This window comes from Arachis stenosperma, chromosome 6 (assembly GCF_014773155.1).
Source record: "Arachis stenosperma cultivar V10309 chromosome 6, arast.V10309.gnm1.PFL2, whole genome shotgun sequence".
NCBI lineage: Eukaryota > Viridiplantae > Streptophyta > Magnoliopsida > Fabales > Fabaceae > Arachis > Arachis stenosperma.
In genome coordinates, this window is record NC_080382.1 from 103143813 (window position 1) to 103160090 (window position 16278).

The 16278-nt window shown below is 38.2% G+C and overlaps 1 protein-coding gene across 1 annotated transcript; it reads right to left on the minus strand.

Annotated features, from left to right (window-relative positions):
• Nucleotides 1-14507: 14507 nt before the first annotated feature.
• LOC130934348 (uncharacterized) lies at nt 14508-15307 on the minus strand. Its single transcript, XM_057863927.1, has 2 exons — nt 15266-15307; nt 14508-15152 (listed from the first exon to the last, which is right to left on the minus strand). The coding sequence occupies exons 1-2, from the start codon at nt 15305-15307 to the stop codon at nt 14508-14510; spliced, it is 687 nt and encodes a 228-aa protein (XP_057719910.1).
• Between the last annotated feature and the right edge of the window lie 971 nt (nt 15308-16278).

The window sequence follows — 16278 nt, forward strand, 5'->3', positions numbered from 1 at the left end:
GACCGTGTGACTGATGCGACCGCGTCACCCACCTTACAGCGCAATCACGCGAACGCGTACTCCACGCGGCCGCGTCGCTTGCGCCGCACAGCTCCACCAAAACTGCCAAATTAACTTATCTTTCTCTCCTCCAAATCCTAATTTTTCTTTTCCCTCCTTATTTCCCCTTTCTTCCTTCTCCCTTCTACCCCACCCTTCACTCTCTCTTTCTCTCACCTCCATTAACAAGGTTTTCTTTTCTTCCCTCCTTCTTCCTTTTTTATCATTATTCTTATTTTAGATGTTATTTTCTTTTCTTTCCTTTTTCTTTTCTTTATCATTATTTTCTTTCTTCTTATTTCCTCTTTACATGGTACTAGCATATTTATTTGAGCCATCATTCCTCATTATTTGCTTGTGGATTATTGTAATTTGTTTGGCACTTATATCTTATTCTCAAAAAAAAGGGATTGCTTGCATGTTTACTTTAATACTTTCTATGCCTTATTTACCATGCATGCTATGTGTTTGTGGAAAGGCCCATATGGCATCATGCACTTTTCTACATTATCCTATTCTACTACTCCATGCATGTTTTTCACAAAATTCCTTTACTATTTTATTAATCCAATTTAATTGCCAATACAAATTGTTAATTTGTTACGAAGTGATGCTTGCTCTATGCTACTCATGCCCTTGCCAGCAAGCCAATAATCATCTTGCATCTACTTCCCTTTTTGTGCACCTACCCTATTTCCTTCCTTGATCTTTTCACATGTTGTCTAGACCATGTGTTTATTTCATTCATCTTCACTGTGCACTGTTTATTACCCACTCCATCTCCTTCCTTGCTTTGTTTCTTTGGATCTAACTTACTTTCTCTTCCCTTTTTCAGAATGGCCACCAAGAAAGGCAAAGAGAAGGCTACCCCTAAACCCACAGCAAGGAAAGGAACGAAGAGAGCATTAGTGGCAGAACCTTCTTCAACTGCAGTCAAGCCATCAACAAAGAGAATTAAAAGGATTATCACGGTTGATGAAAAGGAACGAGCTTTCCCAGCCAAGGACACTGCACGATTCCCAAATCGCTACTGTGAGCAGATGTTTCCTATTCTGGCAGCTCGAAATTACAACAACGAACACCTTCTTATCCTTCCGCCTCATATCGCTGAATTTGTTGAGCCACAAATTGCGCATAGACACTGGGGATTTTTACTGAGACAGCCACGACAGGTTAATCTTTCTTGGGTTGTTGAGTTCTACTCCAACTTCCACCTGCCGACTCTGCAGTCCATCTATTTACGCCCGAAATAAGTCCCCATTACAGAAGAAGCCATATAGCAGGCCTTAGATCTCCCACCTGCTCCAGAAGGATTAGACGCTTTTCAGAAAGCCGCAACCAAGCGCCAGGCATACACTTTTGACTGGGACGCTGTTCTTAGAGTTATTGCTCGCCCTGGCAGCAAATGGATCTTCGGATACCATCGTTCCCGTTCTAAGGGAATCTCGGCTTCTGCCCTTACCTTAGAGGCTCACGTATGGGCACATATCATGTCCCATTACGTCTTTCCGAGTACTCATGAGTCCTCCTTCACCGCAGACATGGCCGCTCTACTATGGTGCATCCTCACAGACCAGCCTCTCAATTTACCGCGACATATTCGGAATGCTATGGAACATGTGCAGATCACGGGCAACCTACCTTTTCCCACATTGGTCTCTGATCTCATCTCAGCAGCCGGAGTATCTTATAGAGCTGGGGACACCAAAGTCATTCTTCCACGGGATGATCAATATGTTCCTAACGGGAAATATCTCAGGCCACCACTTGCCACTACCAGCCAGTCCATAGAGGATGCTACAGCTCCTCCACCATCTACCAGTCAACTGCTACATCAGATACTGAAGCGGTTGGACCAACATGAAAAGAAAGCAAAGCTCTGTGAGCGCCGCAACCAACGCCGATTCAAACACCTCAGGGAGCTGCTTCAAGGAGATTGCAGAGACTCAGACACCCCGGACTCCACGTCCTTTACCAGCACAGGGAGCCAGGACGGCCCCGACTGTGGAGACACTGCCACCAGCCCACCATTGTTCCTAACAGATGGCACCGAGAACGGTGCAAAGCCTTAAGTGTGGGGAGGTCGGTCAGTACCTGACTTCCGGAGGTAAATTCTCTTCCCTAGCACCAATAAATTAGGATATTTTAGTTAGATTTTCTTTTTCTTAGAATAGGTTAGTTGCATGCATGTTCTACTTGATTGAAAAGACAATAAGTGTCTTCTAAAAAAAATATATCTTTAGAACAAAATTTCACTAATTCTGATCCTAATTTTTAGGATAAATCTGCTTGAAGTTGTATTTGGAACATGATTTTTGAGCTAAAGAACACACAACCTGTGAAAAATTTGAGCCTTTATGCATGGTTACATTATTTAACCATAATTATTTTATTCTTGTGTGTTTACTTCTCTATGATTGTAATCTATATTTTGTCTCATCCTATATGTCCAATAGTTATTATGTTTATATGCTTGCATGTGATTGAGGCTATTATTTGTTTAAACTCACTTATCCACATTAAGCCTACCTTTTTTTAATTACCTTTGTTAACCACTTTGAGCCTTAAAATCCCATTTGTTCTGTATTTTACCACATTACTAGCCTTAAGGGGAAAAACAATTGTATATCCCAAATTGAATCTTTGGTTAGCTTAAGATAGAATTGTGTATGCTAGTTAAGTATGGGAATTCGTGGGAACAAAAATTATTAAGGGAATGTGTCATGATAATATAATGGGAATTTGGGTACCTACTCATGTGAAGCTATAAGAATTACAACAATATGTGCATCGATAAGCATGAATAAGGGGACAAAATTACCCCAATGTTAAATTAAAAATTCAAAAGATCAATGCACATATGCCAAAAAAAAAAATAATATAATATATTTGATACATGAGTATGGAAGGTAAAAAGGGAATTCTGGGTAGCTAGGTATGAATTATAAAGTTGTATAAATATATAGGTTGGGTTAAAGCTGGGTTAATTAAAGATTCAATTTATAAGCTCACTTAACCATATATATATCCCTATCCTTACCTTGGCCCCATTACAACCTTAAAAAGACCTCATGATGTTTGCATTGGCATATTAACTATTGTTGATTGGTTAGGAGAAAAACAAAAGTTAGAGAGCATAATTAGAGAAGGATAGAGTGATTACCCTATACACTTGAGGGATTAAAGCGTATATACATCATCAGTGAGGGTTCTATGCTTAAATTTTCATGTTTCCTACTTTCATGAGTTATCTTCTTGCACTTTTATCTGTTTTACTGTATAGTGATAGAATTAATGGAATTTGATTTGTAATTGTTTGAAGAGCTTATTTACTTTTGATCAAGTGAGCAAGAATCATATAGTTGCATTCATATATATAGGTTGCATTGCATTGCATTGCATGAGTTTCTACATGTTCATACTTATTTATCTTATCTCCTTCAATTAAGCATGAGGACATGCTAATATTTAAGTGTGGGGAGGTTGATAAACCACTATTTTATGGTTTATATTGTGTATAATTATGTGGTTTTATCATGATCCTTACCCACTTATTCATTAATTTAGCATGCATTTATATTTCCTTCCTGGATTTATTACATGGTTGAAAACTGCTTCCTAGAGACTTTTTATTATGCATTTTAGTTCTCCTTTATCCCATTCGATGCCGTGATCTGTGTGTTAAGTGTTTCAGGCTTTATATGGCATGGATGAGTTGGAGATTGGAAGGGAAGCTAGCAAAAATGGGAGGAACACAAGAAATTGAGGAGACAGCCAGCAAGAAGTAACGCGGCCGCATGGCTCACGCGTTCGCGCGGAAAGGAAAAGCACAAGTGACGCGGAGGCGTGGACGACGCGAACGCGTGGCACAGAAAAACGCGAATGATGCGTCCGCGTGGATGACGCGATCGCGTGACATGCTCGATCTGTGTAATCTGCAGATTTCGCTGGGGGCGATTTTGGGCCCTGTTTTGACCCAGTTCTCGACCCAGAATAGCAGACTAGAGCCAAAGAACATGCAGAAACGAATGACAACATTCATTCTATAGAGTTTTTAGTTTTTAGATCTAGTTTTACTCCTCCTCTAGGTTTTCTATCTACACAATTTGATACTTTTGGGATTTTTATTTTTTCTACTACTTTTGCATTAGGATATTGAGAAGAGTTATTTCCTCATCAAGACTTCGTCATTCTAGTTCGTTCTCTTAACTTGGTTTATTTCTTCCATGTTCCTTGCCTTGTTCAATTTTGTCATTGGAATAATTTTATGATTATTTAATACAAGAATTATTTCTTTCATTTTAATCCATTTTACCTTCCAATAATCATGTCTTCTTTTGATTCCCTTTCATATGTTATGAATTTATTATTCACAATGAGCGAGTAGTTCCCTAACTTGATGGGGAGTTGATTGAAAGGAACCAATTGAGTTGGAAGGCTTAAAAGAAAGATTGTAATTGGGTTTACTGTTGGATTGCCTTCTAGTCACTAACAGACGTAGCATTCTAACTTGTTTGACTTTCCTTTGCCTAGTAAAGGATAACCAAACAGAATAACTTTTAATTATCAATTAATCTTGAGAGCATTCCAACTATAATAGGGACTCCAACTAATCAACTCCCAATCAAGGCTTTTATTTACATTGTTCAAATTCATCAATTTAATTTTCTGTTATTCAACTCAAACCTTTTTGAAAACATCTGATTAATAAAACAACACACCTTCCTGCAACTCGTTGGGAGATGACCTGGGATTCATACTCCCAGTATTTAAAAAATTTGAATTTCTGTGACATATTTTTAAATTGATAAGCAGATTTCCGGTGAGTTAAGAACTATACTTGCAACGTACACATTTTCATAATTTTTAATTCACCAATTTCCGCATCATCAATGTCAGAAGGACACCTTTTGGTCATCTGTTTGTATCTTTCCCAAGCTTCATAGAGGGATTCACCTTCTTTTTGTTTGAAGGTCTTAACATCCACTCTAAGCTTGCTCAACTTTTGAGGAGGAAAGAACTTAGCCAAGAAGGCCGTGACCAGCTTATCCTGGGAGTCCAGGCTATCTTTAGGTTGTGAGTACAACCATGTTCTAGCTCTATCTCTTACAACAAAAGGGAAAAGCATGAGCTTGTAGACTTCAGGATCTACTCCATTAGTCTTAACAGTCTCACAGATCTGCAAGAACTCAGTTAAAAACTAATAGGGATCTTCTGATGGAAGTCCATGGAACTTGCAGTTCTGTTGCATTAGAGCAACTAGTTGAGGTTTAAGCTCAAAATTGTTTGCTCCAATGGCAGGGATTGAGATGCTTCTTCCATCAAACTTGGAAGTGGGTGTAGTATAGTCACCAAGCATCCTCCTTATATTATTATTGTTGGGTTCGGCTGCCATATCCTTTTCTTGTTCGAAAATTTCAGTAAGGTTGTCTCTGGATTGTTGTATTTTAGCTTCTCTCAGATTCTTCTTCAGAGTCCTTTCAGGTTTAGGATCAGCTTCAACAAGAATGCTTTTTTTGTTGTTCCTGCTCATATGAAAAAGAAGAGAACAGAAAAGGAAGAGGAATCCTCTATGTCACAGTATAGAGATTCCTTTATGTTAGTAGAAGGAGAAAAGAATAGAAGAAGGAAAAGAGTTAAGAATCCAAACACAAGGGGGAAGATAGGTTCGAATTCTTGAGATGAAGAGAAGTGTTAGTAAATAAATAAATAATAGAAGAAAATGAGAGAGGGAGAAATTCGAAAATAAATTTTGAAAAAAGGGTTAGTGATTTTTGAAAATTAAGAGAAGAATTAAAATTAAAATTAAAATTTGAAACAATTAGTTAATTAAGAAAGTTTTGAAAAAGAGGGAGGAATTTTCAAAATTTAGAGAGACGGAAGTAGTTAAGTGGTTTTGAAAAAGATAAAAATTTTAAAACAAATAAAAAGTCAATTAGTTAGTTGAAAAAGATTTAAAAATCAATTTTAAAAAGATAAGAAGTTAGAAAAAATATTTTGAAATCAAATTTTTTGAAAAAGATAAGATATGATTGAAAAAGATTAAATAAAAAAGATATGATGGAAAAGATATTTTGAAAAAGATTTAATTTTTTTTAAAATTAAAATTGATTACTTGACTAATAAGAAACTAAAAGCTATGATTCTAGAATTTAAAGATTGAACCTTTCTTAACAAGAAAGTAACAACTTTCAAATTTTTGAATCAATCACATTAATTGTTAGTAAAGTTTTCGAAATTTTAAAATAAAGATAAGAAAAAGATTTTGAAAATCAATTTAAAAATATTTTCGAAAAAAATATAAAAGAAAAATGAAAAAGATTTGATTTTTGAAAAAGTTTTCAAAAGATAAGATTTTTAAAATTGAAAATTTGACTTGACTTATAAGAAATAGCTAAGTTTTAAAAATTTTTGACTAAGTCAACTCAAATTTTCGAAATTTTGAGAGAAATAAGGAAAAGATATTTTTTATTTTTGAATTTTTAATGATGAGAGAGAAAAACTCAAAAATGACTCATAATATGAAAATTATGAATCAAAACACATGATGCATGCAAGAACACTTTGAATGTCAAGATAAACACCAAGAACACTTTGAAGGTCAAGATGAACATCAAGACTTATTTTTGAAAATTTTCAAGAAAAGAAAAACATGCAAGACACCAAACTTAGAAATTTGCAATGCTTAGACACTATGAATGCAAAAATGCATATGAAAAACAACAAAGAACACAAGACAAGAAAATTTAAAGATCAAACAAGAAGACTTATCAAGAACAACTTGAAGATCATGAAGAACATCATGCATGAATTTTTGAAAAATGCAAAAATTTTTGAAACATGCAATTGACACCAAACTTAAAAATTGACTCAAGACTCAAACAAGAAACACAATATTTTTGATTTTATGTTTTTATGAATTTTTTTTGGATTTTTTCGAAAATTATTATAAATTTTTTTTCGGAAATTATTTTTTTTTTTGAAAAACGAAAAAGAAAGAATTTTTGAAAAAAAAAATTTGAAAAAAAATTACCTAATCTGAGCAACAAGATGAACCGTCAGTTGTCCAAATTCGAACAATCCCCGGCAACGGCGCCAAAAACTTGGTGCACGAAATTGTGATCATTAACAATGGCTCCAATGACTTGGTGCTCTCAAACGTGAATCACACTTTGTCACAACTCCACACAACTAACCAGCAAGTGCACTGGGTCGTCCAAGTAATAAACCTTACGTGAGTAAGGGTCGATCCCACGGAGATTGTTGGTATGAAGCAAGCTATGGTCACCTTGTAAATCTCAGTTAGGCAGATTCATATGGTTATAATGGTTTTTGAAAATAATAATAAATAAACAGAAAACAAGGATAGAAGTACTTATGTAAATCATTGGTGGGAATTTCAGATAAGTGTATGAAGATGTTGTGTTCCTTCTGAATCTCTGTTTTCATGCTGCTTTCATCCATTCCTTCTTACTCCTTTCCATGGCAAGCTGTATGTAGGGCATTACCATTGTCAATGGCTACTTCCCATCCTCTCAGTGAAAATGGTCCAAATGCTCTTGTCACAGCACGACTAATCATCTGTCAGTTCTCGATCATATCAGAATAGAATCCATTGATTCTTTTGCGTCTGTCACCACGCCCAACAATCGCGAGTTTGAAGCTCGTCACAGTCATTCAATCCCTGAATCCTACTCGGAATACCACAGACAAGGTTTAGACTTTCCGGATTCTCAGGAATGGCCGCCAAAGGGTTCTAGCTTATACCACGAAGATTCTGGTTAAGGAACCCAAGAGATATGCGCTCGGTCTAAGGTAGAACGGAAGTGGTTGTCAGTCACCCGTTCATAAGTGAGAATGATGATGAGTGTCACAGATCATCACATTCATCATGTTGAAGTGCAACGAATATCTTAGAACAAGAATAAGCTGAATTAAATAGAAAATAGTAGTAATTTCATTAAAACTCGTGGTACAGCAGAGCTCCACACCCTTAATCTATGGTGTGTAGAAACTCCACCGTTGAAAATACATAAGTGATGGTCCAGGCATGGCCGAATGGCCAGCCCCCATGAACATGATCAATAGTCTCCTAAGATGAAGAATAGATTAAAACTGAGACCAAAGATGGATGCTAAGATAAAAGACGAAACCAAGATGTCTAATACAATAGTGAAGTGTCCTATTTATACTAGACTAGCTACTAGGGTTTACAGAAATAAGTAATTAATGCAAAAATCCACTTTCGGGGCCCACTTAGTGTGTGCTTGGGCTGAGCTTGAGCTTTACATGTGCAGAGGCTTCTCTTGGAGTTAAACGCCAAGTTGTAACGTGTTTTTGGCATTTAACTCTGGTTTATGACGTGTTTCTGGCATTTGACTCCAGAATGCAACATGGAACTGGCGTTGAACGCCAGTTTGCATCGTCTAAAATCAAATAAAGTATAGACTATTATATATTGCTGGAAAGCTCTAAATGTCTAATTTCCAACGCCGTTAAGAGCGCGCCATTTGGAGATCTGTAGCTCCAGAAAATCCATTTCGAGTGCAGGGAGGTCAGAATCCAACAGCATCACCAGTCCTTTTGTTAGCCTGAATCAGATTTTTGCTCAAGTCCCTCAATTTCAGCCAGAAAATACCTGAAATTACAGAAAAAACACATAAACTCATAGTAAATTCCAGAAATGTGAATTTTGCATGAAAACTAATGAAAACATCCCTAAAAGTAGCTAGATCCTACTAAAAACTACCTAAAAAATGCCAAAAAGCGTATAAATTATCCGCTCATCACACGCCCAAGTGATGGACTAGAATTGGCGTGCCACGCCTTTGATACCAAGTGGCACACCCAAGTGATGGTCCCTTTCTGGATTGATGAACTGGCGTGCCACGCCCAACTCTTCAAGTGGCATGCCTATGGTGTGTGATGGACTTGGTGTGCCACGCCCCTTTTGTGGCCTTCAACATTTCTCTCTGGAATTTATTACTGGCGTGCCACGCCCTGGTGCTGGTGTGCCATGCCTACTCATTTTCATGGTGTTTGTTCTAAGTGGCACGCCCAACTTTACTTGTTGTTTTCTTCCCTTTTTGTTGCTCTTTTCACCTGAAATTCAACACAAACCCATTTCAAAGCAATGTACCATAATATTTATCATTTGATTCCTAAAATTGCATTGAAACAATGAATATGCATTCTTTTTATGGTCCTTTTAAATAGGTAAAAAGGGAATGCAAGTCATCATAATACCAAACTTAAGCTTTGCTTGTCCCAAGCAAATCAATGTGAATTGTTCTTAGATGGATTGAGACTTGACCTTGAACATGTGCATACATTACCAAGGATAGGGGTAAGTGTTTAACACATTCATGAAAATTATTGTTTCAATGTCACAATGAACTCCTAGATTCTTGAGGGTTCTTCCAAGTATATGCCTCAGGGGCCCTTTTTATTGATTGTCACCTTGAAGTAGCAAGAGTTGTTTCCTCTTTCTTTTTCACTTTTCTTTTCAATTGACCACGACTTTAAGTGTTTTGTCTCAAGATGACCTTTTAGATTAAGCTTTCAATTAGCACTCCCAAACTAGTTTGTTTTAGGGTGTTAGGTGTTGAAACACCCCTAAGAATCTACTTGCCCAGGTCTCTCTTCTTGACACATTTTCACCACAAGTATCTACTAAGATTTTCAATTCTCTTGAGCTAATTGGTGTTTCCTTTTATCCTAGTAGGTGATGCTCAGAGCCCTGGGTTTTTTGTTGCTTACTACTTCTTGGTTCTATAGATATTTAAGGGACATCCTTAGCCTTTACTTGTCACTCTCTCTAAATCTAGTTGCTCATCATGACTCATTTTCTTTCAAGTTCATTCAAGGTCCTACACTTAGTTCCTTTATCTCTTGGCTTTGAGTAGTCCCACTTGGTCTTAGTCTCTTTTACTCTTGTTTTTGCAACAACTCACCATAGACTCTGATGGAAACAAACTATTCTTTTATTTGATCATTATGAGACTCAAACAACGTTGCATTTTCTTTCTTTAAACATAAAGGACTCATAAAGGACTTCAGAATATAAAGAAATTAAACATTAAACATAAACTATCCTAACTTTGCAACTATTATCAAACAGAAATTAAACATAAGAAAATCAAACAGAAATTTAGAATTTTAAAAGTGTCAACCATGGAACTCAACAACCTTGAGTAGCTTCAATTCATGGGCCCTTTTCCTTTATCATTCTTCTTGGAGGAGGAAGAGTCATCATCATCCTTCTTGGAGGATTCTTCTAGTGCCTGTGTCCTTAGGCTTCCAAAATCTCAGCCTTCTCATATAGGACCTTTCATCTTCCTTGTGCTTGGCCAGAATCTCTTCTTGTCTTGCGCTTAACTCCTCCATTTCTTGCATGAATGTTGGGTATCCGGGGTTCAAGGCTGCCACAGTATTACACAAGTGATTCAGCTTCGCTTGTGTGTTGATATCGTATTGCCTCCTTGAAATGGTTCTAGCATCATAAAGATGCATAAACTCAGCAAGGTTCCTCTAATGCAATTTGTTTTGCTGCACTATTTTGTTGAGGCTGCCTTGCATCTCTCCCTAGTTGAACTGGTCTTGTTGCTCCTTCATATACTCCATACTTCCTTGGAATTATTGTATGTTCTCATTCACTTGGTCCCATTGTTGTTGTTGTTCCTTGAGTTGGTTGACATCTTCTCTTAGGTGGTGTATGTCTCCTCTCATTTGGTGTATATCTCTTTGCAATTGCTCCCAGTTGAAACCTTTAGGAAATTGTGGGTATGGTGGTGGTGGAAGTGCTAAGTATTGTGGTTAGTCTTCAGCTTCTCCTTCTTGGTGTGGTGGCCCTTGTGGCTCATGGGCATGAGCTCTATGCTCTCTTGCCCTCTGAAGAGGGTTGACAACCACCACTTTGGACATCTTCTTGGCTGTTATGGGCTTGTCTTGATCCACCAGGACATCATCAATAATTTTTTCACCCCTGCCTCATCACATAGCCTTTGAATGATGCTGGGGAATGCTAACCTTGAGCTATCCTTGGTACTTTTCAGCACCCTATTGATGTTGTTGGCAATTAATTCCCCAACATTAATGTTCTTTCCCTTTATTATGCTGTATATGAGCACAACCCTTTTTAAAGTCACCTCTGAAGTGTTGGAGGTGGGGTCGAGAGACCTTCTCACAAAATCTAGCCACCCTCTAGCTTGGGAGCTCAAATATTTTCTCCTCAGTTGGTTGGGTCTTCCATCCTTATCATTGATCCACTGCACATTCAGCACGCATATTTCATTGAGGATCTCATCAAATCCCGGGTCTTGTTGCTTTACTCTTTCTTCGTAGCTCTGAGTAGAGTTTGTTTGCTTCACCATCAGCATCCTATCTATGTTGGAAGGACTATAGTCAATAGCTTTCCCCCTCAAATAGTTAAGATAACCATAAGGTTGCTCAGGTTGAGGCACTACATTGGCATAGAATTCTCTAACCAAGCTCTCTACCACTTTCCTTGGTGGATTGCACAATAGTGCCCATCCTCTGTTGTTGATCTCCCTATTAATTTCTGGGTGTTTATTCCTTCCAAGTTGGAAGCCCACCTCCGGAATGATTTACCTCTCACTCACACAACCATAAAATTGGTTTTGGTTGAATGATGAGAGGAACTTGTATTCATTGAAGTTTGAGCTTGAGGATCTAGAAGTTAGTTCCTTTGTCTTTCTCTTCTTTGATGAGGGGGCTCTTGGTGGGGCCATGGGAGTGAGAAAATAGTCTGGAGATGTTGAAGAAAGATGCAAGAGAGTAGGCAAAACTTTATTTTGCTTCAACACTAAACATAGGACTTGATTGTCCCAATTAAAAGAAGAAAAAAAGATAGTAAAGAGAAAGAAAAGAAAGAAGAGGGAAAGTGTGGAGGTTCTTTCGCGTGTGGAGTTTGGGGTTTGAAGTGTGGAGAGTGGTGAGAAAGTGAGTGGCTTTTATAGGAGTGAGAGGTGTAGTTTGGAAGGTGGGGGGAGGGGTGGAAAGTAAAAGCAATTCAATATTTTCCCACTTGGGGAGTGGCACCTAGCGTGGGAAGTGACGCCAACCTTTATCTCTTTTAGTTCTCTGCATATGTTGAGTTCCAAAGTGTAAGTACGCTTTGACTTCTTGCCTCAGTGAACCATCAATCATGTGAGCCCCATTCTTTCTCCTGAAATTAAAAACCAGAAACCCCATTAGTGAAAAAAAACTTCTTCACATTCCCTTTATTAACATACAATTAAAGTACAATTGATGAGTGTCCTTTGGGACACCAAACATAATTTTCTTGCATCTAATAAATTGGGTTCATTATTGGATTTTAATGTGTTCATAAGGGTGAAATAAATTCAATTCTTTCACATTCTTTCCTTTCTAATTCCTTCCGAACACATTAATGTGGCTTTGTATGCTTCACCAATTTACTAAATGCTCTCAAACTTGAATCATGTTGGACTTGCTGTGTGAGCTTCATATGGTAGTGGCCACACCGAACTTAATCTCTGAGCTTACTTTTAAAATTAATTCATTCAAATGGTTGTAAGCATAAACTAAGTGGGTTAGTGGCCACATGGTACACGAAATCGTGATACACAACTTTGTGCAGCTGACCAGCAAGTGCACTGGGTCGTCCAAGTAATACCTTACGTGAGTAAGGGTCGATCCCACAGAGATTTTCAGCTTGAAGCAAGCTATGGTCATCTTGTAAATCTCAGTCAGGCGGATTCAAATGGTTATGGGGTTTTGATAATTAAAAAGAGAAATAAAACATAAAATATGATAGAAATACTTATGCAATTCATTGGTGGGAATTTCAGATAAGCGTATGAAGATGCTTTGTTCCCTCTGAGCCTCTGCTTTCCTGCTGCTTTCATCCAGTCATTCATACTCCTTTCCATGGCAAGCTGTATGTAGGTGAATCACCGTTGTCAATGGCTACCATCCATCCTCTCAGTGAAAATGGTCCTCTACAGTTTCTCGCAAGGCTAATCAGCTGTCGGTTCTCGATCGTGTCGGAATAAGATCTATTGATCCTTTTGCGCACTATCACTGTGCCCCACAGTTGCGAGTTTAAAGCTCGTCACAGTCATCCCATCCCAGATCCTATTCGGAATACTACAGACAAGGTTTAAACTTTTCCGGATCTCAAGAATGCTGTCAATTGATTCTAGCTTATACCACGAAGACTCTGATTGCACGGAATGGAAGCTCTATTGTCAGGAGAGGCAACCATGCGTCATGAACCATACGAGTGAATATCTTAGACAAAGAATAAGCTTGAATTGAATAGAAAACAGTAGTAGTTGCATTAATTCATGAGGAATAGCAGAGCTCCACACTTTAATCTATGATGTGTAGAAACTTCACCGTTGAAAATACATAAGAACAAGGTCTAGGCATGGCCGAATGGTCATGCCTCCCAAATAACATGAAACAATCAAAAAAGGGTTCAAAGACCTGATCCCAAGATTAAAGATGATCAAAAGATGAAAATATAATAGTAAAAGGTCATATTATAGTGAACTAGTAACCTAGGGTTTACAGAAATAAGTAAATGATGCAGAAATCCACTTCTGGGGCCCACTTGGTGTGTGCTTGGGCTGAACATTGAAGCTTTCACGTGCATAGGCTTCTCTTGGAGTTAAACGCCAGCTCTGGTGCCAGTTTGGGCATTTAACTCCAGCTTTTATGTCAGTTTTGGCGTTTAACGCCAGAAAAGGGTCTCTGACCGGCATTTTGACGCCAATTTGGGCCATCAAATCTTGGAAAAAGTATGAACTATTATACATTGCTGGAAAGCCCAAGATGTCTACTTTCCAACGCAATTGAGAGCGCACCAATTGGGCTTTTGTAGCTCCAAAAAATCCATTTCGAGTGCAGGGAGGTCAGAATCCAACAGCATCTGCAGCCCTTTTTCAGCCTCTGAATCAGATTTTTGCTCAGGTCCCTCAATTTCAGCCAGAAAATACCTGAAATCATAGAAAAATACAAAAACTCATAGTAAAGTCCAGAAATGTGATTTTTGTATAAAAACTAATAATTATATACTAAAAACTAACTAAATCATACTAAAAACTACCTAAAAACAATGGCAAAAAGCGTATAAATTATCCTCTCATCACCACACCAAACTTAGCTCTTTAGCTAGGTTCTTAGCCCAATCAATCAATATCAATGAGTGCACCCAGCAACCTTGCACTTCCAATAAAAATAAACAACTAAAAGATTGACTAACTAACAAACACTTTGAACTAATATTTAAACTTTCTAAGCTAACAATCATAAACTACTTCTAAAAAGCAGGGAATTGAAAGGATTAACTGGAACTTAAACTACCTAAATCAACTATCCTAAGCTACTTCTAGAAATAAAAAAAATCAAAAGGATATGGGTGTTGGGGTGCCTCCCAACCAGTGCTTCTCTAGCGTCATTAGCTTGACATTCCTCCATCTTTAGTTGAGGTTGTAGCTCACTCTCTGCTCATCCAAAGAGTCCCCCAAGTAGTGCTTAAGCCTATGGCCATTGACAGTGAAAGTCCTCTGTGTCTTGTCCTCCATAAGCTCTACATGACCATAGGGAGACACCTTGAGGATTGTGAAAGGTCCAGACCACCTTGATTTAAGCTTTCCTGGGAAGAACTTGAGCCTTGAATTGTATAGTAGCACTTTTTGACTTTCTACAAACTCTCTTCTTGCTAGCTTTTGATCATGCCATTTCTTTTTGTTTTCCTTGTAAATCTTAGCATTCTCATAAGCTTGATTCCTGAATTCTTCCAGCTCATTGAGTTGTAGTAGTCTCCTTTTCCCAGCAGCTTGATTATCAAAGTTCAACATCTTGAGAGCCCAAAATGCTTTGTGTTCAAGCTCTACTGGTAAGTGACAAGCCTTCCCAAACACCAGTTGGTACGAAGACATACCAATGGGTGTTTTGAAGGTTGTCCTATAAGCCCATAGTGCATCATCCAGCCTTTTGGACCATTCCTTTCTTGAGTTACCAACAGTTCTTTCAAGGATTCTTTTGAGTTCTCTATTTGAAATCTCAACTTGCCTGTTGGTCTGTAGATGGTATGGGGTTGCTACTCTGTGCTTGACTCCATACTTTAGCAGGAGTGCTCCAAGTTGTTTATTGTAGAAATGTGTCCCTCCATCACTAATAAGGCTCTAGGAACTCTAAATCGGTTGAAGATGTTTTTTCTCAAGAAGCTTATCACAATCTTGTTGTCATTTGTTGATGTGGCTATGGCTTCTACCATTTTGACACATAATCTACGGCCACCAATATATAGTTGTTCGAGTAGGAGGATGGGAATGGTTCTATAAAATCAATCCCCCATACATCAAACAACTCCAACTCCATGATGAACATTTGTGGCATCTCATTTTTCTTGGGTAAATTGCCAACCGTTTGGCATTCATTGCACCTTGACACCAACTATTTTGTATCTTTGAATATTGTTGGCCAAAAGAACCTACATTGCAGCACCTTGGCTGCCGTTCTTTCTCCACTAAAATGGCCTCTATATGTGGACCCATGGCATTGTCACAACACTTCCTGCCCTTCCTCTTGTGAAATACACCTCCTCAAGATTCCATCAACACCCTTTTTAAACAAGTAGGGCTCATCCCAAATGTAGTGTTTAACATCATTGAGTAGCTTCCCGATAAACCACTATTTTATGGTTTATATTGTGTTTAATTGAGTGATTTTTATCAAATTCTTGCCCACTTATTCATATGATTTGCATGACTTTACAATTCCTTCCTAGTTTAGTTCTATGGTTGAAAACTTGCTTCTTAGAGATCTTTTAATTACGTATTTTAATTCTCCTTTATACCATTCGATGTCGTGATCCGTGTGTTAAGTGTTTCAGGCTTCATAGGGCAGGAATGACTTAAAGAATAGAGAGGAAGCTTGCAAAAATGGAAGGAACACAAGAAACCAAGGAGATGACCAGCGAACACCGACGCAGACGCATGGCTCACGCGACCGCGCGAAATAGAGAAAATCACAGCGATGTGTACGCGTGCCTGACGCGTACGCGTGGATTGGAGTTCGCGTAACGACGCAAGCACGTGCCTGACGTGCACGCGTGGAGAGAAAAATCATCAAACGACCCGTACGCGTGACCGACACGTACGCGTGACATACGCGATCTGCAAAAAATTCAAGAAACGCTGGGGACGATTTTAGGCCGCGTTTTGACCCAGTTTTTGGCCCAGAAAC

Coding starts and splice junctions, on each gene's coding strand:
- LOC130934348 (XM_057863927.1), bottom strand. CDS start 15,307: ATGGTAGAAGCCATAGCCACATCAACAAATGACAACAAGATT. Junction 15,153..15,265: donor CAACAAATGACAACAAGATT/GTGATAAGCTTC, acceptor CTCCTGCTAAAG/TATGGAGTCAAGCACAGAGT.